At 42.2% G+C, this 24,246-nt stretch overlaps 1 protein-coding gene across 5 annotated transcripts in view; it reads right to left on the bottom strand.

Moving 5' to 3' along the window:
- LOC140266916 (unconventional myosin-VI-like) overlaps positions 1–24,246 on the bottom strand; it is a 138,403-nt gene that overhangs the window by 106,549 nt on the left and 7,608 nt on the right. For all 5 annotated transcript variants that reach the window (XM_072362053.1, XM_072362052.1, XM_072362051.1 and 2 more), the window contains exons 2-6: positions 12,188–12,322; positions 4,698–4,767; positions 4,547–4,620; positions 2,269–2,398; positions 451–556 (exon numbers count right to left, since the gene is read on the bottom strand). In XM_072362053.1, coding sequence (XP_072218154.1) covers positions 451–556; positions 2,269–2,398; positions 4,547–4,620; positions 4,698–4,767; positions 12,188–12,304 — 497 coding nt within the window. In that variant the 5' untranslated portion in view covers positions 12,305–12,322. The remainder of the gene's footprint in view (positions 1–450; positions 557–2,268; positions 2,399–4,546; positions 4,621–4,697; positions 4,768–12,187; positions 12,323–24,246) is intronic.

Raw genomic sequence — 24,246 nt, forward strand, 5'->3', positions numbered from 1 at the left:
TCTCCTATAGCTGCAAGTAGCCACATAACAGAGCTATGAGCTAACAAAGCTATAGCGCACGTTCATTCATTCATTCTTCTTAAAGTATTGGTGAAATAAAGACAGATAATGCCTTATTTAGAGGCTGCATCCTCTAAGCCCCGTTCACTCCGTTATATGGATCTCCAGTTATCTAAATATCTTCCGAAGGACGCCAACTTTCACCAAACTGTTCTCGGTGAGCAGATGAACGTATTTCATGCCAGAAATAAGGTTTAAAAATACCGGAGTTCCCCTTTAAAAGAGCTTTAAATAGCAGGTCACACCTCCAACATCTCAGCATTTTAATTACTTTCAGGTGAGTTTCTCCTTCAGGAAGACGAGCATTTTATCTTTGTTCTGACCCATTGAGGACGGTTCGATTAACATAAAAACCAGGAAACGAATCAGCAGACATGCATCATGACTCACCTGAGCACAAACTTTGTGTTTTCGGTCTTGCCGGCGCCGGACTCCCCTGAGACGATGATGGACTGGCTCATCTTCAGGACCTTCATGTCCCGGTACGCCTTATCAGCTGAGGAGCCACACAGACAGATGCTGCCGTCAGACTCGAGGTCACAAACATGACCCCAATAATCAAGCAGGCGTCAAACTGCAAAGTTTAGCAGCTTCAAAGTTCCCCGGGAGGATCGGATTCAGAACTACAACACGGCAGGCTTTAATTTCCACCCTGATGGGCTTCATTTGGCACACGGTCGCTGTGTTGTGGGCGGAAACATCTGCCACATCTGTCCCATCCTCACCAAACATGTTAAAAAACCAGCTGATCGTTTTGCTCCAACTCTCCAACACAAGATTAAAACCAAAGAGGAGCAGAACTCAACAACAATGTGACTCACTTCCTGGTGCCGACATGCTGGAGTTAAACTCTGCAGCACGAGGGTTGTGAACAAATGCTTAAACTAACTAGAAAAAAATCTGTTCCCCTTGTGAGAATGCTTTTTAAGTTGAATTGATTAGTTGAACATGCTCAAAAAGCTGAATCTAGTGAAAATTTAGCAGAAATCAAGTGAATAATAGTTAAAATGGCTTCAGTGTAATATACAGCAGGGAGTGGAAGAGTGATGTCATCAGTGATGTCATCAGTGACAGGAATGTTTGTCAACTGCTGCTTAACAGCTCTCTCCCTGTATAACCTGCAGAAATTGCTTTTTTGGATACTATGACCTCCTGTGAGAAAACTGGAAGAGCGAGGAAAATAATTTGAAGACCGTAAGAAGCAGAAGGCTTGGAGGAACGCGGCAATGTAGTTTTTATTTCAATGGAGTGAAAGAAATTTAAACGGCAGCGAGTTGAACACAGTTGAACCTGTCTCTGGCGTCAGACCAAATTTCCATTGGAGTTAGTGAGAGAAATTGAAAGGTTTCTCTGGCTTCAAGGCTCATAGCTGAAATTCTGTAAATGTGAGCTCTTTAGTAGTTACATCAGCTGAAAGAGGACAAGTGTACCTACATTTTAAGGTATAATTTGTTTATCTGAGTTAAACAGTATTAAAGTTAGAGGAATTTGTTTGAATATCAGAAAAAGTTAAAATGATCAGTGTGCCACTCTAATCTTCTCATTCATAAAAATCAAGAAGGAGCAAAAATGTTCATGTTTTTTAAACTGTCATATTTCAAAATTAGCTTAATATTTTAAAAAGCTGAATCATTTGGTAATAGCTGAATGTCTTGTGAACATTTTAAAGTTTGAATGGTGTCTCCAGCTGAATGTATGTTGAACTAGTTTGGTTGGAAAGAGGAGGACGTTTTTGAAGAGTTGAAAGAAATTTCCATTCATTTGAATGACGGGAAAATTTGAATTAAAAGTTAAATAGTTTAAAAAGTATAAAAGATATCAACACCAAAAGTCATAGCATAAATCTCCTGAAGGAGCTGAACGTTTTGATACCAAAATTGTTGAAATCGGTGAAAGATTGCAGGAGTAGTTAAGTGCCAAAAAAGAGAAACAGGAAAACCTTAAAGGAATGCCTTAAAGCATTCTCACAACTAGCTATCAGATTCTTTGAGCTTTAAGCTCGGAGTCTGGGCTCAGGCACGATGAGGGAAAAGAAAACTACGCCCAGAACATGTGACTCTGAAGCGTTTTGGGCTCCCAGGCAGCAGCTCATCTGAGACTCAGACACCGGGAGGATGTGGAACAGATGGATCAGTCAGAACAAACCTGGAATAAAACCCTGAGAACCCCTTTGCTGCTTTAAAAGGAGAAAGGAGCTCGTCTGCTCACCGATGGCGTAGACGTGCGGCGGCAGCGTCCCCAGCGACCGGCCCCGGTACTTCTTGATGGTCTCCGGTGAATAAAGCTTTGGGATGTCATAGTACGGGTTGACGGCGATCAGGATGTTGGCGACAAACGTCTGAGAGAAGAAGAGAAAGAACAAACGTTTAGGTGGTAAAAAGCAGCCAAACTCATTCCATTCAGAACAGTTCTGTCCTCATTAATGCTTCATCCAACCTGGGAGGTTCTCTGGATCTGTTCAACAGAAGATAATGGATCTGGAGTTATCTAAATATCTTCTGAAGGACACCGACTTTCACCAAACTGTTCTCGGTGAGGAGATGAACGTATTTCATGCCAGAAATAAGGTTTAAAAACACCGGAGTTCCCCTTTAAAAGAGCTTTAAATAGCAGGTCACACCTCCAACATCTCAGCATTTTAATTACTTTCAGGTGAGTTTCTCCTTAAGGAAGACGAGCATTTTATCTTTGTTCTGACCCATTGTGGACGGTTCGATTAACATAAAAACCAGGTAATGAATCAACAGACATGCAATCCATTCAGAACAGTTCTGTCCTCATTAATGCTTCATCCAACCTGGGAGGTTCTCTGAATCTGTTCAGCAGAACATTCAAACAAATCTGTTTCACTCGTGATGTTCTAAAAATATCCCACAATCATTGCAAAGGCCTCTGAATCATTTGTCCAGCACAAGCGCATCATTAAAGCTCCACTGAATAACAGGGACACCCTCAGTTCCCCCCTCAGCCACTAGGTGTCAGCGTGCACCAGCAGGCATCAGCTGCGCCTCCTCACAGGAAGTCCGGTTCAGCAGCTCACCCAGCAGCGACCACCTGAGCCCCGAGTGCTCAGCTGTGAGCCAAAGAGCTCTTTCCCAGTTTAACTTCACACCTCAGGAGCCCAACTGGCAGAATTATCTGCCCCGGGGCCTGAAAGAGCCGCTGAGGCCCGTGAACCCGCCGCTGCTCAGTGCGAACGCTGCAGAATAGGTCATCTGATGCCCTCTGTGAGCAGAGAAGGTGCAGCAGGTTTAATACCGACCAACACGAACAGAACAAACCGGGCATCGGACCCCGAGTCGGGGCATTTTAAAGAGAAGAGCGAAGTGTGGAACAACGCTTCTTTGTCTGAGCTGAGGCTGGCTTACTCTGTGAAACACAGCATACCACAGGAAGTGTTTCTGTCCTGCCAAATATGGTGCAACACCGGGATAAGAAGCTCTTCGTTTAAAGTCTCCCTCAGCTTTCTGAAGGTGGTTAAAAATGAGGGTGCTCTGATCAGGATCTTATTATTTATATAAATTATTATTATTATAATTTTATATTATTATTATTTATATTTATTATTATTCATATTATTTATATTTGTATTATTACTATTATTTATATTTTATTATTATTTATATTTATATATTATTTTTTATCATTATTTCTTATTATTATTCTATTTATTATTATGAATAATATATTCATGTTGTTATTATTATTATTATTATTTTATATTATTATTATTATTTTATATTATTATTATTTATATTTATCATTATTATTTATATTTATCATTATTATTACTATATATTAATATATTATCATTATTATTATAATTATCTGATAAATTCTAAAAGATTTAAAATCAGAGGTAAAGATGGATCATAATCAGCTGATTCCGGTGCAAAGGTGGAGGATTTTTAGGTGATTTTTCCAGAGTTTTCCAGGAGGAATCTCAGGATCTCTCCGTTTTAAGGCGGTATTTCTCTATATCAGCGCACGTCGAAACCAATACGTGCGCAGGAAGCAGGGGGAGGCTGAGGCCGAGGGTAACCATGGCGATGAGGAAGAACAACGTCCGGTTCGATTGGACCGAACAAAACGAGGAGCAACTCACCGCATTATGGACACAACACGAATGTCTCTACGACAGTTAAAAATCCAGCTGTGCCTAAAAGCTGCCCACCCAGGTGCATGATGGGAAGTTCATTCCCCTCCGCATTACTTTACTCGGACGCCTTAACTCAGGGGTTTAATTCGACTTAAACACATCTGCCAGCCAGTGTTGGTGAGCAGAAAGGAGATTTAATGTGTTTTACTGAGTGTGGGGAAGATAGCTGGCATCGAGCCTCCCTGAGCGAGGCTCCTAAAAACCTAAAAACCAGACGAGTTCCTTCGTTTTTCCACTGCTGGCCTTTTAAAGAGTCTGTAAAGGGATGCCCAGAACTTCTTTTCTCTGGACCAAACACAGCAGATCAAACCAAACGCTGGAACTTACGTAGATTTTGTCTTTGCTGTATCTCACTCGAACGTTGTTGAGCAGAGTGGCTTCGTTCAAGTACATCAGGGAACCTGAGGGCCACAAACAGAGCGCATCACACAGCTGTCACACAACTCTGATGTTTAACAGCCGCTTGCCGGTCACTTACAGTTGTCCTCCACATGTTTGTTGACGTCGTCCTCAGCAGGAAACACCTGGTTGATTGGAGCCAGAAACGTCTGCGAGGGAAGAACCAGAGAAACCAGAGGGTAACCTTCACTGAATTATGAGGAAATATCTTTAAAAAGAGGCAACAAACGTGGTTTAAACTCATCCGTTTACTGATGATGTGTTTATGTCAGGGTTCATTAACTCATTCACACACAAAATGTTGTTTTAGGTAAAAATGTTCATCTTTTCAGGCTTTTTAAATCAAATAAAACATCTGCTTCAGGACTGCAGTAAAACCATCTGTGCATCGCACCTGCTGCAGAGGCCGATGAATTATTTGGAGGCAGGAGGAAACCGGATCAGAGGCCCGACGATCAGCATTAAAGGGGAACTCGGGTGTTTTTAAACCTTATTTCTGGCATGAAATACGTTCATCTGCTCACTGAGAACAGTTTGGTGAAAGTCGGCGTCCTTCGGGAAGATATTTAGATAACTGGAGATCCATATAACGGAGTGAACGGGGCTTAGAGGATGCAGCCTCTAAATAAGGCATTATCTGTCTTTATTTCACCAATACTTTAAGAAGAATGAATGAATGAACGTGTGCTATAGCTCTGTTAGCTCATAGCTGCTGTTATGTGGCTACTTGCAGCTATAGGAGAGCTAACGGAGGGATTTCTACACAGGCACTCTACTGGGACCACTTCATCCACACGCCCCCCTGCAGCACAGCTTATTCACTCCGTGCTCTGTGACAGTCGGCTAACTTCACACAGAGTTTGCTGCTGATAGTTTTGTGCAACATGGCAGGATATTTATCAGATTTTGACGACGTGAACGACGACTTTGAGTAAGATGGACGTTCTTACAGGAGTGAATAAACTGTGCTGCAGCGGTGGGCGCCGATGACATCATCGAGTGTGTAGAAAACCCTCTATAAGCCCCCCGATAGCCGGCAATAACAACAACACAGCAGCTATGAGCTAACAGAGCTATAGCACACGTTCATTCATTCATTCTTCTTAAAGTATTGGTGAAATAAAGACAGATAATGCCTTATTATATGGAAGATATTTAGATAACTGGAGATCCATATAACGGAGTGAACGGGGCTTAGAGGATGCAGCCTCTAAATAAGGCATTATCTGTCTTTATTTCACCAATACTTTAAGAAGAATGAATGAATGAACGTGTGCTATAGCTCTGTTAGCTCATAGCTGCTGTTATGTGGCTACTTGCAGCTATAGGAGAGCTAACGGAGGGATTTCTACGTAAATCTGATAAATATCCTACCATGTTGCACAAAACTCTGTGTGAAGTTAGCGTGGATGAAGTGGGCCCAGTAGAAATAACTGAAAATAACGTCTCGGTTTAAAAACACCGGAGTTCCCCTTTAAGCTGTGGAAGCTTTGAGTTGTGGCTGAACAGATGAAGGAAATGCTGCCTGTGATCAGGTTTGATCGGGACTGTTTGCCCGTCATTAACAGCATCACACAACCAGAAATAAGTGTGTCAGAGTAAGTAAAAGCAGTTATTGCAGAGTGATTCTTCACAATCAATAAACGCACTTTAATGCATGCTTTAAGTCTTTAAATGAGCTTCTTAAAACCAGCGTTGTGCTGACTGAATGTCATTAAACAAGGCAGCGAGATGCTTGGATTTGTGTTAATTAATGTTTAATGCTGTTTGTTCCTGCAGAAATCCCTGTTAATGTGCTCACTGTGCAGGTGGAACCGCTCTGACCTTTGGTAGAAACACGTGAGAGCATCGAATGCAGCTGCTGAACAAGCTTTACGCTCCGCTGTTCAGCTGCTGTCTGGTTTCAAATCACTGAGAGGCTCCTTACCGGCAATAACCAGCAATAACCGGCAATAACCAGCAATAACCAGCAATAACCGGCAATAACCGGCAATAACCAGCAATAACAAGCAATAACCGGCAATAATAACCGTTAAGAACCGGCAATAACCGTCAATAACAGGCAATAACAGGCAATAATCGGCAATAACAGGCAATAACCGGCAATAACAAGCAATAACCGGCAACAACCGGCAATAACCGGCAATAACAGGCAATAACCGGCAATAACCGGCAATAATAACCGTTAATAACCGTCAATAACCGGCAACAACCGGCAATAATAACCGTTAATAACCGTCAATAACCGGCAACAACCGGCAATAACCGTCAATAACCAGCAATAATAACCGTCAATAATAACCGTCAATAACCCGCAATAACCAGCAATAACCGGCAATAACCGGCAATAACCGGCAATAATAACCGTTAATAACCGGCAACAACCGGCAACAACCGTCAATAATAACCGTCAATAACCGGCAATAACCGGCAATAATAACCGTTAATAACCGGCAACAACCGGCAACAACCGGCAATAATAACCGTTAATAACCGGCAACAACCGGCAACAACCGGCAATAATAACCGTCAATAACCCGCAATAACCAGCAATAATAACCGTCAATAATAACCGTCAATAACCCGCAATAACCAGCAATAACCGGCAATAACCGGCAATAACCGGCAATAATAACCGTTAATAACCGGCAACAACCGGCAACAACCGTCAATAACCGGCAATAACCGGCAATAATAACCGTTAATAACCGGCAACAACCGGCAACAACCGGCAATAATAACCGTTAATAACCGGCAACAACCGGCAACAACCGTCAATAATAACCGTCAATAACCGGCAATAACCGGCAATAATAACCGTTAATAACCGGCAACAACCGGCAACAACCGTCAATAATAACCGTCAATAACCGGCAATAACCGGCAATAATAACCGTTAATAACCGGCAACAACCGGCAACAACCGGCAATAATAACCGTTAATAACCGGCAACAACCGGCAACAACCGGCAATAATAACCGTTAATAACCGGCAATAACCGGCAATAACCCGCAATAACCGGCAATAACCAGCAATAACCAGCAATAACCAGCAATAACCAGCAATAACCAGCAATAACCAGCAATAACCAGCAATAACCAGCAATAACCAGCTAATTACACTGACGGATGGTGCAAGAACAAGAGCATTTTATGCTTTAAAGATGGAGAAAATGCTTGACATTGGCTGAATGTTCTGATGACTGAACGCAGGAGGCGTCGGACCGTTTCAGCTGCAGCTTGATCATGTGACCAGTTAAAGCCGTTTCTGGAACAGAGACCCTTTAAAGTTCCAGTTTGAGGAGAAATGACGAACATGTGCTGATTTTAAGATGAACAGATGTGAGTTTGAGCTCTTTCTGCAAACTGCATCAGCCTGTTGCACCTGGAGCTTTAGCTCCACTCGCCTCGCATTCTTCATGTTGAAGGAAGCCACGCTGAACTAATGCGGGGGGGTTTATGATCACATGTGACCTCGGCGTTTTGGAAAGCAGCGCCGTGTGGAAGCGTGCGTTGTATTTCTGTGATTTTAAGGCCTCAGCAAGGTCGGGCTGTTTAATCTGCTGCCTTCAGCAGGACCGCAGGCCAAGGTGACGTACAGCCGATTCATTCTTTCTTGGCATGTTTCAAACTCTCGGCCCAAACTGGACGGAGTCCATAAGGGAGGAGGTGGAGGGAGGTGAGGCAAGGCGAGTAATCTGGGAAGAACCAGCGAGTGGTCGGAGGCCTCGATCTTTAGAGAAAATTATAAATGATAAAAAGCAGATTTAACCCGTTCAGACGTGATATTTGAGCCGTAGGGGGCCAGCTGCCGTTCATTTTCAATGTAAACTGGCGTCGATGAGCGGCGTGTTGTGAGCTTCAAGAGTTGAGAAAGGCTCAACTTTATGCAAATGAGCAGTGACGCTACGCGACGACAGCCAATTAGGGCCGATCTGGATTCCAAAGGCGGAAAAAAGGCGAAAAAAAATGTGGAAAAAAAGGCTTAAAAAAGGTGAAAAAAAATGTGGAAAAAGGCGGAAAAAAGGCGAAAAAATGCAAAAAAAAAAAAAAGCTAAAAAAAAGGTGGAAAAAAGGCGAAAAAAGGCTTAAAAAAATGTGGAAAAAGGCAGAAAAAAGACGAAAAAAAAGTGGAAAAAAGGCGAAAAAAAAGGTGGAAAAAGGCGGAAAAAAGGCTTAAAAAAATGTGGAAAAAAGGCGAAAAAAGGCGGAAAAAAAGGTGGAAAAAAAGGCTAAAAAAAAGGTGGAAAAAAGCGGAAAACGGCAAACACAAAGAAACACAAAGAGCCCAGAGTACGATCCATGGTGAAAGAGGGAACCGATGTATGGATGGATTATTATATATATATGCTAGTTGCTATACATATAAGCCCCGCCCCTTTGGCTGCTTCCGGCGGCAGAAGAAGTAGAAGTGGCGGGTTCCACAGAAAACTCTCCTCGACGCTGAGGTTTCAGGAGGAGCAGCGAGAATAATCCGATGGACTGAAGTCCGACATCACCAGCATCAAACCGTGCACACGCTCATGGACAAAGGCTCGGCCTGTGCGACTGATAGTATGACGGGGAATCACGCCCTCGCCGTGTCTCCGCCAGCACGCCGTCAGACACTGGCACAAAGTGGCTGCAGCCGGACAGGCTGAACATTGTTCTGCCTCAGGCCCGGAAACAGATCTGAGGAGCACGACTGAAGCGTCCGGAGCGGCGCTTCAGTGCAGGAAGTCTCCGTTATGCCCACCAAACGGTTGAGTTCACCGCTAAAAGTCACTCGGTTCTGCCGGTTCTTCAGAGGCCAAAGTTCATGGAGTCCAACCATGTGACCGAGGCTAAAACCAGCTTCACGGTTCATTTACATTTACATTTACAGGCTTTCTGTGTTTCTGTGACACAAATAGAATTTATGATACTGAATGTGATGCCTGTGACCTCCTCCTTCTTCTTCTTCTTCTTCTTCTTCTTCTGTGGTTTGGCCGAAAACGTTTTTCATGTTTTTACTGAGTGCAATAGGTTGGCAGAGTTTTTTTTATTGTTTTAACTCGTGTTTTTAACCCATTTGGTGCTACTTTTACTGTTCCTGGCTTTATCTGTGGTGTCAGATACAGAAAGACTAAAAAACAAAAGAGTCAACTCTTAAATTTTCCTGTAGGAGAGGCTAAACTGTCGATTTATCTGACCGGCAGAGACAGACTGCAGGGAGGATCGACCCTGGATGCTTGGATGCTGGATTTTGTGCCAGGTGGCTGGTGAAGAACTGCAATTTGCACCTTTTCTAAACTAATTGATCCTTTTTTTATCAAGTAAATTGTGTGATATGTTTTGATACAAAGTGTAAATAAAGTGCTGTTAAAAATATAAAAATCTTCTTCTCTGTCCATCTACGGTTGAGTAAATGTCACTAATGCCAGAAAAAGATCTTTAGAGAAAATTATAGATGATAAAAAGCAGATTTAACCCGTTCAGACGTGATATTTGAGCCTTAGGGGGCCGGCTGTCATTCATTTTCAATGTAAGCTGGCGTTGTGAGCTTCAAGAGTTGAGAAAGGCTCAACTTTATGCAAATGAGCAGTGACGCTACGCGGCGACAGCCAATTAGGGCCGATCTGGATTCCGAAGGCGGAAAAAAGGCGAAAAAAATGTGGAAAAAAAGGCTTAAAAAAGGCGAAAAAAAATGTGGAAAAAGGCGGAAAAAAGGCGAAAAAATGCAAAAAAAAAAAAGCTAAAAAAAAGGTGGAAAAAAGCGAAAAAAGGCTTAAAAAAATGTGGAAAAAGGCAGAAAAAAGACGGAAAAAAAGTGGAAAAAAGGCGAAAAAAAAGGTGGAAAAAGGCGGAAAAAAGGCTTAAAAAATGTGGAAAAAAGGCGAAAAAAGGCGGAAAAAAAGGTGGAAAAAAAGGCTAAAAAAAAGGTGGAAAAAAGCGGAAAACGGCAAACACAAAGAAACACAAAGAGCCAAGAGTACGATCCATGGTGAAAGAGGGAACCGATGTATGGATGGATTATTATATATCTGCTAGTTGCTATACATATAAGCCCCGCCCCTTTGGCCGCTTCCGGCAGCAGAAGAAGCAGAAGCGGCGGGTTGTGAGCCCCCGGTAAATTTGACCTTTTAAGCTGTAAATCGTCATTTCGGGACTTTTTCTCCCCCGCTGAGGACTTCTGAACTGCCTCCAATGACTTGTCAGACTCGTGAGTGGTTGAAACGCCTCAAACGCAGACATGTTTTGGCATATTTGACCAATCGGATCATTCTGGGCCTTTCGGGATGAAACCAAAAGCGTCGTGAGCGGCCGGCTGCCGTTCATTTTCAATGTAAACTGGCGTCGATGAGCGGCCGGCGTTGTGAGCGGCATGAGCTTCAAGAGTTGAGAAAGGCTCAACTTTATGCAAATGAGCAGTGACGCGACGACAGCCAATTAGGGCCGATCTGGATTCCGAAGGCGGAAAAAAGGCGAAAAAAAAGCGGAAAACGGCAGAGCGCAAACAGAAAGAAACAAAGAAGGCCCAGAGTACGATCCATGGTGAAAGAGGGAACCGATGTATGTATGGATTATTATATATATATATATGCTAGTTGCTATACATATAAGCCCCGCCCCTTTAGCCGCTTCCGGCGGCAGAAGAAGTAGAAGCGGCGGGTTGTGAGCCCCCGGTTAGCCTTACATGCCTGATGCGACACAAATGTCACATCATCATTTAATTAACTTTTCTTTTTTTAAAGTACTCAAACATCAGGATTCATTTGATCATTTACAGGAAGAGCTGAAAGTTTAACCTCTAAAACGGGTGGAAACCGAGGCTAAAGCGCTGAAGCAACGTGTGAAAAATGGTTTTCTGACAAACTGGAGCTGAGTTTGGAGATATTTTGGGATATCTGGGACTAGATGAAGGAACTGCAGGTTCCTTAAAGTCTGCTGGAACATCCATAAAGGAGCAAGCAGCAAACTTTTCAAAGCAGATTTACGCGTACTAACCCTTTAAATACCCCCAGTAAACGCTGCACATTAGCACAACACAGCGCAGCATGCAAAGCTCGGAGCCATGGCAACAGGTGGGGGAAATATTCCTCGTAATTAAGAGCCGAGGACGGTAATAAAAGCTGTAAAAGTGCAGCAGAACATTCCAGGAAATGGGAGGCAGACTTTAAGAAGTAAGTCACTTTTAGCCGAAATGCTACAAGCTAAGAGAGCGCAGGAAAGGCTTTAACTGACTGGGACAAACGCACTTTCCCTCTTTAAATATCGCCGCAGAGTCACATGTTTTATGGGCCGACAGCAAACAGAAGGAGGCTCTCTGAAAGGAAACCTGAGGCCTCCTGCAGCGAAAAGGCTCCCAAAGCCTCGGCGGTTACCGCGGAAACGGCCTCTGAACCACTTTAAAAGCTCTGCCGAGTGTGATAAGGCGTCGTTTGTCTGGCAGTGAGAGGCCACTTGACTTCAGATGCGGCGGGTTACACCTGCCGCCTGTCGGCTCTGGAGGTTAATCTCTGACTGAAGGATGCTTTATTGCTTTATTCCACTCGAGTTTGGGGCCAGGAAACAGATCAGTTAAGCATGAGAACAGGTGCATCAGCTCACCTTTCCCTTCTGTTTTAGAGGCTCGATGGTGAGGCTGTCGCCCCCGATGTCCACGATGGTTCCCAGCTGGAACCCGTCCGCTGGGTGGGGCGCCCACACCGGCTTCCCATCCTCCATGGCGCCGCTCTGAAGGCTCTGGAAAACATGACACAACCGTCAGAGAAACACTTTCTTTGGCCGTTTTACTTCCACCAGCTCGTCCCGTCACACGAACCCAAAGAGTCCAAAGGGAAAGGAAACATTTATCCCATGAATGCTGGTTTTAAGTCCTAATTAAAGCAGGGAAAACCGGATTTAATGAACTATTAAAACCTTTTTCAAACAGCAGTTGAGTCTGTAAACAGGAGTCAAAGCAGCAGCCGATCGGGTTACCGTGGAGACCTTCCCTTCAGTTACTCTGCCTCATAAAACAGCTTCAAGAGAGAAGAACTCCTTTAACTTTAGCTTAAATGGTCCAGTCGTCTGACTGAGCCACGGCTTCTCAGCTAAATGCAGTTTAAAATCATCAATTCCATCCTTCATTCGGGGGTTTTAAGCTTCTTCTTCCAGCTGGACGAAGGTTTTTAGTCCCGGAAGCTGAGCTGCGCATTCACACGTATTTTATTTAGTTTGTATTCTGTTTTTATCGTTTTTCATTTAAAAGATTATAATGAAATTAACTGATTTTTAACAAGTTTTAGTAGATTTTTTGGATCTTGTTTGGATGTTATTGATCTGGCTGCAGGTAGAAATTAGTGAGCAGGCATCAGTCGTAACAGGAACATTTATCAGAATCTCTCTTTTGCATAAAAAAGCCCCACAGATGTAGCATCATCTCACCGAAAAGCTGAGCCTAACCAGGTATTCATCCAACATCTCTCTGAACTTCAGAAGACTTGAAGCCTCAGACCGGCTGGAAACTGGAAACCAGAGTGGAACAGCAGCATGTTTCATGCTTTATTTAAAGAGCCGATGCAAAAAAGTGGGAAATAAAACAGCTTCTATGAGCAAGATCTAATGTAGACACATGCTACTGTTCGGATGCTGGTTTAATCTGAGATATTCTGCTGGTTTCTGAAGCTTTAACTGGTTTAATCTCAGATATTCTGCTGGTCTTTAAAGCTTTAACTGGTTTAATCTCAGATATTCTGCTGGTCTTTAAAGCTTTAACTGGTTTAATCTCAGATATTCTGCTGGTCTTTAAAGCTTTAACTGGTTTAATATCAGATATTCTGTTGGTCTTTAAAGCTTTAACTGGTTTCATCTCAGATATTCTGTTGGTTTCTGAAGTTTTAACTGGTTTAATCTCATATTCTGCTGGTCTTTAAAGCTTTAACTGGTTTAATCTCAGATATTCTGCTGGTCTTTAAAGCTTTAACTGGTTTAATCTGAGATATTCTGCTGGTCTTTAAAGCTTTAACTGGTTTAATCTCAGATCTTCTGCTGGTTTCTGAAGCTTTAACTGGTTTAATCTCAGATATTCCGCTGGTCTTTAAAGCTTTAACTGGTTTAATCTCAGATATTCTGATGGTCTTTAAAGCTTTAACTGGTTTAATCTCAGATATTCTGCTGGTCTTTAAAGCTTTAACTGGTTTAATCTCAGATATTCTGCTGGTCTTCAAAGCTTTAACTGGTTTAATCTCAGATATTCTGCTGGTCTCTAAAGCTTTAACTGGTTTAATCTCAGATATTCTGATGGTCTTTAAAGCTTTAACTGGTTTAATCTCAGATATTCTGCTGGTCTTTAAAGCTTTAACTGGTTTAATCTCAGATATTCTGCTGGTCTTCAAAGCTTTAACTGGTTTAATCTCAGATATTCTGCTGGTCTCTAAAGCTTTATGGTTTAAGGTTTCATGTAGCTCTTCTGCAGGTTTCTGAACCTCCAGGAACCATTTTGCTTTCTGTCCTTAGAGTTAAAACCAAACATGTAGAAGCTGCTTTCAGGTTTTATGGATAATAAATGAGGAACAAACACCAGAAAACTGCAGGTCTGAACCAACTTGTCTTCTTTTGAATCAAACCTGAGCCAAAACAGCATCAGCATGGAGCAACATGACCCTTAAATGTGAAGCCGAGTGAGTCACTGGGCGGAGACTCGGCTGAGATGCTGAACAAGAAGCTGCTGCTGCTGCCAAGCTGCTAACGAAATAACAGAAGAGTTCTCTCTCCTCCAATAATTACCCCTCAGCAGTGCAGCACTTAAACTCTAACGAGATCAATTAAGGATATTAAACCGTCACCGTTTATGGAGTACAAAGGCCTCTTTTATCGGAGCAGCCCGACAGCTCCTGTAACCGGAGAAAAGCAGGTTTGATGAAGAGTTTGGATGCATATCTATGTGTTGTGGAGGTCATAGAAGCTGCCTGGTGGCTGAAAAGGTCTCAGGTTCATGCAGGGTAACAACAAACTCTTCCTGCTATGTTCATGGTATTATTCAGCTGTGAATAGAAAGGCTCAACACGCCGATCTTCAGTGTTAATAATTAACAAAACTCAACTATTTCTCAGTTGGTTTACAGTAAACATACAGAAACGGTTCCATTGTGTGGAGTTTTCAGAGTTTAATGCTCAAAACTGCTGCTGATCTTCCTCATCAGGCTGCTACAGGTGTGGCTTCATCACATTTGACTGACAAAAATAACAAGATAAAGTGTTTCAAAAGCTCATTTATGCTAAAATACAGTCAGAAAGAACTAACCAACATTTTGTTCAGAGTTAAAACAGAACTGGTCATTTCTTGTTTCGACGTTTCCTTTAACCATAACTTCATGCTTATTTTCATATCCATAACAAGGAAAATCCTAAACCTCACCAAGCCCATTTGCTCCTAAACCTAACAACCAAAAACTTTAGTCCAAGACCAAGAAGAGCAGCGATTCCCACCTTAAACAGCCTGCGGTCACTGTGCGTTCGGCACAGACAGAATCACATTAAAACTGGGGCCAGGAGTCGATTAAAAAAAAAAAAACTAATTAATTAATCGAAATCGCAATTTAATCGCAAATAAATATTTGACCTGAAAACAGTGAGAAGCAATTTTTTTCACATGGATTTTAGTATACCATTGAATAATGACCGAATGAAACCACATTTTGTTGCTTAAGCTTATCTTAAGCAACAAAATGTGTTTTTTCAAGGTGGAACTTAACCACAAGAGCAGCGATTCCCACCTTAAACAGCCTGCGGTCACTGTGCGTTCGGCACAGGCAGAATCACATTAAAACTGGGGCCGGGACTCGATAAAAAAAAATTTAAAAAACAAATTAAATATAGGCTGTAATTAATTAATCGAAATTAATCGCAATTTAATCGCATTTTAATCGCAAATAAATATTTGACCTGAAAACAGTGAGAAGAAATTTTTTTCACATGGATTTTAGTATACCATTGAATAATGACCGAATGCATAAGCTTAAGCAACAAAATGTGTTTTTTTTCAAGGTGGAACTTAACCACAAGAGCAGCGATTCCCACATTAAACAGCCTGCAGCCTGTGCGTTTGGCCTTCTTGAACCTCAATCTTTAACTGGTGATCAGAACATTTCTATTAGAAGCTGCAGCTTTCGGACAAAGTGGAGGAAAAACTGGCAATACTTCAAACTCAGAGTGTTACAGACCTGTTTGTCAGTACAGTCTCAGAGAGTTTTAGCCAGGCAGAGTCACATTAAAACTAGGGCCGAGACTTGATAAAAAAAATTTTTTTTAAAAAACTAATTAATTAGAGGCTGTAATTAATTAATCAAAATTAATCGCAATTTAATCGCCTTTTAATCGCAAAATAAATATTTGACCTGAAAACAGTCAGAAGCAATTTTTTTTCACATGGATTTTAGTATACCATTGAATAATGACCGAATACATAAGCTTAAGCAACAAAATGTGTTTTTTTTTTTAGGTGGAACTTAACAACAAGAGCAGCGATTCCCACATTAAACAGCCTGCGGTCACTGTGCGTTCGGCACTGGCAGAATCACATTAAAACTGGGGCCGGGACTCGATTAAAAAAATTTAAAAAAACAAATTAAATAGAGACTGTAATTAATTAATCGCAATTTAATCGCAAATAAATATTTGACCTGAAAACAGTGAGAATCAATTTTTTTCACATGGATTTTAGTATACCATTGAATAATGACCGAATAAAACCACATTTTGTTGCTTAAGCTTATCTTAAGCAACAAAATGTGTTTTTTTTCAAGGTGGAACTTAACCGCAAGAGCAGCGATTCCCACCTTAAACAGCCACTGTGCGTTCGGCCTTCTTGAACCTTAATCTTAACTTCATCTAATCTAATAATCATCATGAATAACTTCAGTTTCCTCAGGCCAACGGCTGGAAACAGTCCGGCTGAATCTCTGAGTCATGAGAACGCTGATCATTAGATGTTGGCCGATGGACTCAGAGCGTGAAAACGCAAGATTAAACCTGCACACGCTGCAGGGCGTTAAAATGCTGTTGAGCAACACCGACTAAAGCAGGCTGGTTGGAAGGTGAAAGAATCAATGTGGAATATTCCAGTGATTGTTGCTCATGTCTGAACTGGGCTGCTCCTATTTAAGCAGCGAGAGTTCACACAGTCACAGATAAAAACACATAAATACCATTTAAAACGCGCCTCATTCTTACTCCTTATGAGATTTAGAACTTAAATCTAGAACCACACCAACATGTGTCAATTTCAGGTCAAAATTACAAACATCTGTCGATAACTGAAGCCTCAATAAGAGGAAAAAGCTGCTTTTCTTTGTGTTACGTCACAATAAACTGAAATGTTGTCTTACAGCATCACTTTGGATCCGATTAGTAGTTCATATACGTAGAAATATTTTCTTTAAGTTCTTGTTTTATCCAGACAGATTAGAACAACCAACCTTAGTTTAGCTGGTTAGTCAAAAATAAACCCTCTTATGTGCATCATTTATCACCAGATCACTTAAAAGGATCCTGAAATGCTGCAGGATCCATTTTAAAAGCAGGAGATCCAGTGTCAGCGTTCATGCAGCAGAGGCACAACAATAGGAAATATAAAAGGCATGAAATGTGCTGAAATGATGCAGTTAAAGCATGCAGGGGGGCCTCATCCATTAATCGCATTCAAAGGTCTCCTTTAGTCCAAAATATTCAGATTCTAACATGTATGATGCAGAGAATCAGCTGGAACCAGCAGAAGTCTGCTTGGTGCAGCTCAGCTTGTCATTTCAGCTCTAAAGATGTGAATTAAACCATGTTGAGTCCTTCTGAGTGAGCTGGCTGCTGCTGCCCAGCTCAGATCACCACAAAGTACCAACAACACTCAGCTGACGGCCGAGCGGAGCCTCCAGAGCAGCACTTATCATCCCATTAATGCGCTTTCTGCTGAAAGGGTGCAGTCTATTTCCAGCTACTGGCCTAAATATTCACGTCCTGCATGCGTCTTTAGCTTCACAGCTAACCTGGATGCAGCTGCTGGAGGACGTTTCCAGTCAGGTGAAAAGTTAAAGAAGCAGCTGGAGCCGAGTCTGCTGAGGATTCCCAGCTAAACAGAAGCACCAGAGAGCAAAGAAAGCAAAGAAACAGCTTGTATTCTTCCTCTTTAGTTTAATTTAAATCAACAAACTGAGTCCTGCTTCAGGACCTCTTCACAGCTGGATTAAAAACACTGAAATTCACCGGCTTCCTTTAGAAAACACGGATAGAAGCTGAAAATTATCACAAAAACACACGGATGTCAGATGATGAAGGATGTTGTCTGAGCTACAGATGAATAAAAAAGCAGATCCTCACAGCTGAGAAGCAACTTTAAGGTGAATTAAATTAATTTCTCCTCCGATTATCACAGCTTTAATCACCTAAAAACTGGATTATTGTCACTGCTTGTGCTTCAGTATCAGCCCATCTCCAGCAGAAAAATCTCTCCTGATTAAACACAGAAAAGATTTAACATTTCTTAACCTTTCAGATCCTGAGACACCAACTAAATACGATAAGAAATAAACCAACTAAATACGATAAGAAATTAACCAAATAAATACGATAAGAAATGAACCAACTAAATACGATAAGAAATAAACCAACTAAATACGATAAGAAATAAACCAACTAAATGTGATAAGAAATAAACCAACTAAATACGATAAGAAATAAAACAACTAAATACGATAAGAAATTAACCAACTAAATGTGATAAGAAATTAACCAAATAAATACGATAAGAAATTAACCAAATAAATACGATAAGAAATTAACCAACTAAATACGATAAGAAATAAACCAACTAAATACGATAAGAAATTAACCAACTAAATGTGATAAGAAATTAACCAAATAAATACGATAAGAAATTAACCAAATAAATACGATAAGAAATTAACCAAATAAATACGATAAGAAATAAACCAACTAAATACGATAAGAAATAAACCAACTAAATACGATAAGAAATAAACCAAATAAATACGATAAGAAATTAACCAAATAAATACGATAAGAAATAAACCAACTAAATACGATAAATAACCAACTAAATACAATAAGAAATAACCAACTAATTACGTTAAGTAATAAAACAACTAAATACGATAAGTAATAAAACAACTAAATACGATAAGAAATTAACCAACTAAATGTGATAAGAAATTAACCAAATAAATACGATAAGAAATTAACCAAATAAATACGATAAGAAATAAAACAACTAAATACGATAAGAAATAAACCAACTAAATACGATAAGAAATTAACCAACTAAATGTGATAAGAAATTAACCAAATAAATACGATAAGAAATTAACCAAATAAATACGATAAGAAATAAACCAACTAAATACGATAAGAAATTAACCAACTAAATGTGATAAGAAATTAACCAAATAAATATGATAAGAAATAAACCAACTAAATACGATAAGAAATAAACCAACTAAATACGATAAATAACCAACTAAATACGATAAGAAATTAACCAAATAAATACGATAAGAAATTAACCAAATAAATACGATAAGAAATAAACCAACTAAATACGATAAATAACCAACTAAATACAATAAGAAATAACCAACTAATTACGATAAGTAATAAAACAACTAAATACGATAAGTAATAAAACAACTAAATACGATAAGAAATAAACCAGCTAAATACGATAAGAAATGAACGTTTACTGAAAAGGTTTCTGTGGCGTCACAAGTCCCGTTATTTCTTTGGCTCAACTCGTTTTCATTTTGCACGTTTTAACCTGTTTTTGTACGTTTTTTCACTTCAATCAAGACAAAACCTGAATGTTTGACACACTAATCGGACGGAAAAGTGTTTGTCTTTAACTGTGTCTTTATTTTACTCCAACAAACAGTCGGACACACCTGTCCACCACAACAAAGAGTTTCGGTGTTGGGTCTCTCAGAGTTTCTATATTCAAACATTGCTGCCTGTTGTTTGCTCTGCAGAGGCCTGAAGATACGACATCAATCAGCCGAAGCTTCGTGGTTAAAAGCACGAGGAGATGGCAGAACTGCTTCTACTTACTCCACCAAATGTTTTGTCCTCCAAAGGAAACTGATTCATGGAGATCAGTGCATCTGAATCTCTGAGGAGTAAATGAAGGCTGATGGAACTCGTGTTTCCAGCCAGCAGCTGCCAGACAAGTGTGAACGTGAGGATTTCATGGAAATATTCCCACGACACGCTCAGCGCTCGATTCGGCCTCCCTGCTGATGGAGCTCTGCCCGACTCCTCCCTCGGGAGGTATTTTTAGGACACAGATCGTCTTCTTTTGTCCGCAGAGATGCAGACTTTGTGGTTTATGTGCCTCATGATGACTTCAGTTGTGCTGCGATGAGGAGCAAACACCAGAGAAGAAGAAGTGTTCATCGGAGCCGATGCCCAGGCCGGAGGGTTAACCTTTTCCTTTCATTAACACCCGTTTACCAACATGGAGGCTCTCAAACGGACAGAACCAGCAGCCTTCAGATAAAAACAGGACCATCTCAGTCCTGTGTCTGTGGATGACACCTGTCAACAATCCTACATTCTATAAAGAGAAAACCCATCAAAACCACTGAGCTTTGCACTTGAAATAACATTTTTATGAACTAATTTATCACTGTTTTGTATAATGTGCCCCCCTCCCCGGCTTTATTTAGTATTATATTAATGTTCTGTGTTTTCACTAATTGTAAAGTCTGACTTTTCAATAAAGTTTGCTAAAAAAAAAAAGGAAAAAGAAAATCGATAATCGCGGCTGAAAAAAAATCGATAATCGCGGCCGAAAAATCGATACTTTATCGGGAAACAAAATATCGCGGTATCGATATATATCGCGGTATCGATAAAAAACCATGTATGTAAATGTATGTCAGCCTGAAATTAATCCTGCCAAGCTGAAGGACGTCTGTCTGTTACCCAAAGAGCTCCTCCAATAAAGAACAACCAAAGCTATACGAATGTAAACCCGCCTTTAAACACTTGTAACGATTTATTAAATCAGTGAGCGTCACATTCAGCTCACACTGAAACAGCCCAGGCTTTGCTGAGAAACACGGAGTGACTGCCATCTGAGAAAAGTTCTGATTATTTCATCCGTGTGGTGAAAACCCGAAGAGAAGCCACAGGATTGGAAACTCTGGCTGCATCCATCAGTGCTTCCCTCAGAGCTGCAGCAGCTGCTGCTTTGTGTGCTCTGAGAGGACGACACATTTCATAGGAAGTGGCGTTTGAGCCGGCCTGCAGTTATGCGTGTCGACCCACTCCTCTGCTGACAAACAGCCGATTGTTGGCTCTGTGGCGTCGCTCACTGAGAGCTCGCTGTGGCGACCGCTCGGGCCGCTCACGTGGCCCGTGATGTGTTCAGGGACAAACTCCCCGAGGGCAGATCGACTGTGACAGCAGCGCCGGGATGAGAGGCTGAAACACAACTGGATGCGAACCACTGAGCTGTAAAAGCTGAACAGATGCCTTAAATCTGATGCAGCTTTGCAGGACTGATCTAAGCTAGTACAAAGAGCTTTAAAATCAGTTACAACTCCCTAAATTCACGACTTTGTTGTAAAATGTCTGTAAAAAGATGAGATATTGGACATAATACTGGGTGTTAGAAGCATTCGGTTCCTGCACTGAGCTGTAAAAGCTGAACAGATGCCTTAAAGCTGACAGCAGGTGCATAAAAAGGACTTTTCAGGACAACTCATCTAAAAAGAAAGAGAAATTAAATATCTGTATGAGAGATGTTGCTAAATTAAGCGTTTCTTGTGTGTTTGAACCTCTCATCCAGTCAAGGTGAAGATTTGTTCTCTTTAGGGCCGTTTCTGCACATCTACTATATTAAGTTCCTGTTTAAATCAGCTTAATTCACTTTGAAGGATGATATTTAGCCAGCAGCAAACCCACAGCTGTAAATTCATCGTGACTCATCACTCAGAGGAGAGCGAATCACGCTTCATTTGACGCTCTTATCACTGGGAGATGATGAACATCAGCTACTCAGGAAGTCGTGTTTCATCTCATAATGAGGCCATTTACGGTTGAAAAAGCTTCAGGTTTCCTCCTCCAATCAGATCCAAAGTGCTGCTCTGTCAATAATCCTCCAAATCAGCCCGATAAATTCATTTACCTGGCCCCGTGGAGATGATTCTGACCGGAGGAACGAGTGAAACGAGGCTCTGTAACAAAGAGTAACGTCAAGAAAACTGGTCCTATTGTGTCCCGCAGCAACCTGCTGACATATTTGGAGTTTCGCTCTTTGTTTCTGTGCCGAAGCGCCCTTCGAGCGATTTGCCGGCTGCAGCCGCACCCACAGGACAGGCAGGCCTGAGCAGGGTGTGTTTAAAGAGCAGGGCGAGTCCATTCAGCAGCAGCCACAAGGCTGGAAAACCTCTTTTTAGTCACCTGCAGCACAAAGGTTCAGGTGAAACGCCGGTTTCACTCCTGCTCAAGCTGCCACTCGATGATTTCAGCACTTTCCAAAGTGCTGATCTTTTACAAACTTCCTGGAATCCAGTTCAAACATTGACGAGAGTCATCCTCCTGGCTCTAATAAAATGTGTTACGAGCAGCGAAAAGTTGATCATTACACAGAGAGTCAAAGTGCAGATGACTCTGGGGAGGAGCTGCTGCTGCGAGGCCTTACTGGTACCAGCCCAGAACCGGCACCTGTGGCACAGCGGGGGGCCGCCCTGGTCATGTGATCCACACTGGCCTTTTTATCCGGGGGTTTATTTGCTCATTCTAGGCACCAGAGACGGATTAAATCGGTTCTGTGTCCTTTGGATCAGGTCAATCTGCTCATTTCCTGCCGGCTCCTGAGTTTGAAACTTTCTGAAGAAGAAGAAAAGTTCACATCCAGGTCAGAACCATGTTAGAATCACCATCTAAAGGGAAACTAAAGAGGAAACAAGAAATATCCATCATCTTCCTCTGATCTGAGGTCAGAACCAACAGGTCCAGCAGGGAAACCCAGACATTAACCCAGAGAGACTCTCCAGCTCCTCCTGGGGGCCCTGAGGCGTTCCCGGGTCTGATGGGATATATATAATCCCTCCAGTGAGTTCTGGTTCTGACCCGGGGCCTCCTCCCTGGAGGCATCATAACCAGAGGAACCACCTCAGCTGAGGAAAGCTTCTCCCTCCGGCTCAGCTTCACCAAACGGACCGGAGCATCTCTGATCCAACTCAGCATCACTGAGAACCAGGTCCAGAGACTCATCCCGACCCGGAGGATCAGAACCACGGCCTCAGATCTGGAAGAGCTGACTCATCCCGACCCGGAGGGTCCAGAACCAGGTCCAGAGATGCTGAAACTGCTCCAGCTGAGGCAGAGACTTATCCCGACCCGGAGGATCAGAACCAGGTCCAGAGACTCATCCCGACCCGGAGGTTCAGAACCAGGTCCAGAGATGGTGAAACTGCTCCAGCCGAGGCAGAGACTCATCCTGACCCAGAGGGTCCAGAACCAGGTCCAGAGATGCTGAAACTGCTCCAGCTGAGGCAGAGACTCATCCCGACCCGGAGGATCAGAACCAGGGCCTCAGATCTGGACGAGCTGCTTCACACTCAGCTGTGAACTGAAGGCCAACAGAACCACATCATCTGCAGAAAGCAGAGCTGAACCCTGAGGTTCAGAACCAGACGCCCTCCTCCAGATCCTGTCCATGAGGATCGGAGCCTGATGGAGTCCAACGCTCCGTAAACCAGAACCACTTTGGACCAAAAATACAGCTCACTTTGGTGTCCAGGGACTGAATAACTCCTGCAGCACCGCCTCTGGAAACCCTCGGGGGGGTTTCCAAGTCCAAAAACGCACATATAACCCCCCCCCACCCCAATCAAAACCATTCAACCCAACAGGATTCTGTTTTAACGCTTTAAGAAGGAGATAAAGCTCTGACCTTCTGCCGGGCCTCATCCGGGCCTGATACCACCGACAGTTTCCTCTCACTGCTCCAAATCAGGCAGATAAAAACAGTGACTCATGTGTTTGAGGCTTTCTCATGATGTCATCTGTGTGGGACCGACCCCCCCAAACACTGAAGGCCCGGCCGGGCCTCGTCTCCACGGAGACGCAGACAATAAGGTTCTGCAGTGAGTCTTCAGCGGTGTCGTGATGTTGCATAACCGATGTCATGGCAACCGAATGCCGAGGTCCAGTGGAGCAGCAGCAGCTAAATATAACAACAGGCTGCATGTGAACGTCTCGGGTAAAGGAGGGAAAACTGGACCCAAATCCACCGATTCAGCTCACATTGGATCGGTTTGCTGAGGCAGAACAGCTTTTTCCACCCGCTGGACCCACAGGAGCTCAAAGGTCTGCTCTGAACCTGAAACAGTCGGATTAATGAGCAGCAGAACCAGGAGGTTGGCTCCTTGGTATAATTCACAGCTGCTTTAAAGCAGAAGAAGAAAGCTGGAGAGACAGTGGCGTTCCTCTAATTTAGAAGAGTCTCAATTAGTCTGGAAAGATAGTTTAATAACGTATAAGAAAGCACTTCGTAAAGCTAGAACTGCTTATTATTCATTATTGAAAGAAGAGAATAAGAACAATCCCAGGTTTCTTTTCAGCGCTGTAGCCAGAATAATCCCAGGTTTCTTTTCAGCGCTGTAGCCAGAATAA

Source organism: Leuresthes tenuis, unplaced genomic scaffold (genome assembly GCF_036924035.1).
Source record: "Leuresthes tenuis unplaced genomic scaffold, fLeuTen1.0.hap1 SCAF_13, whole genome shotgun sequence".
Taxonomy (NCBI): Eukaryota; Metazoa; Chordata; class Actinopteri; order Atheriniformes; family Atherinopsidae; genus Leuresthes; species Leuresthes tenuis.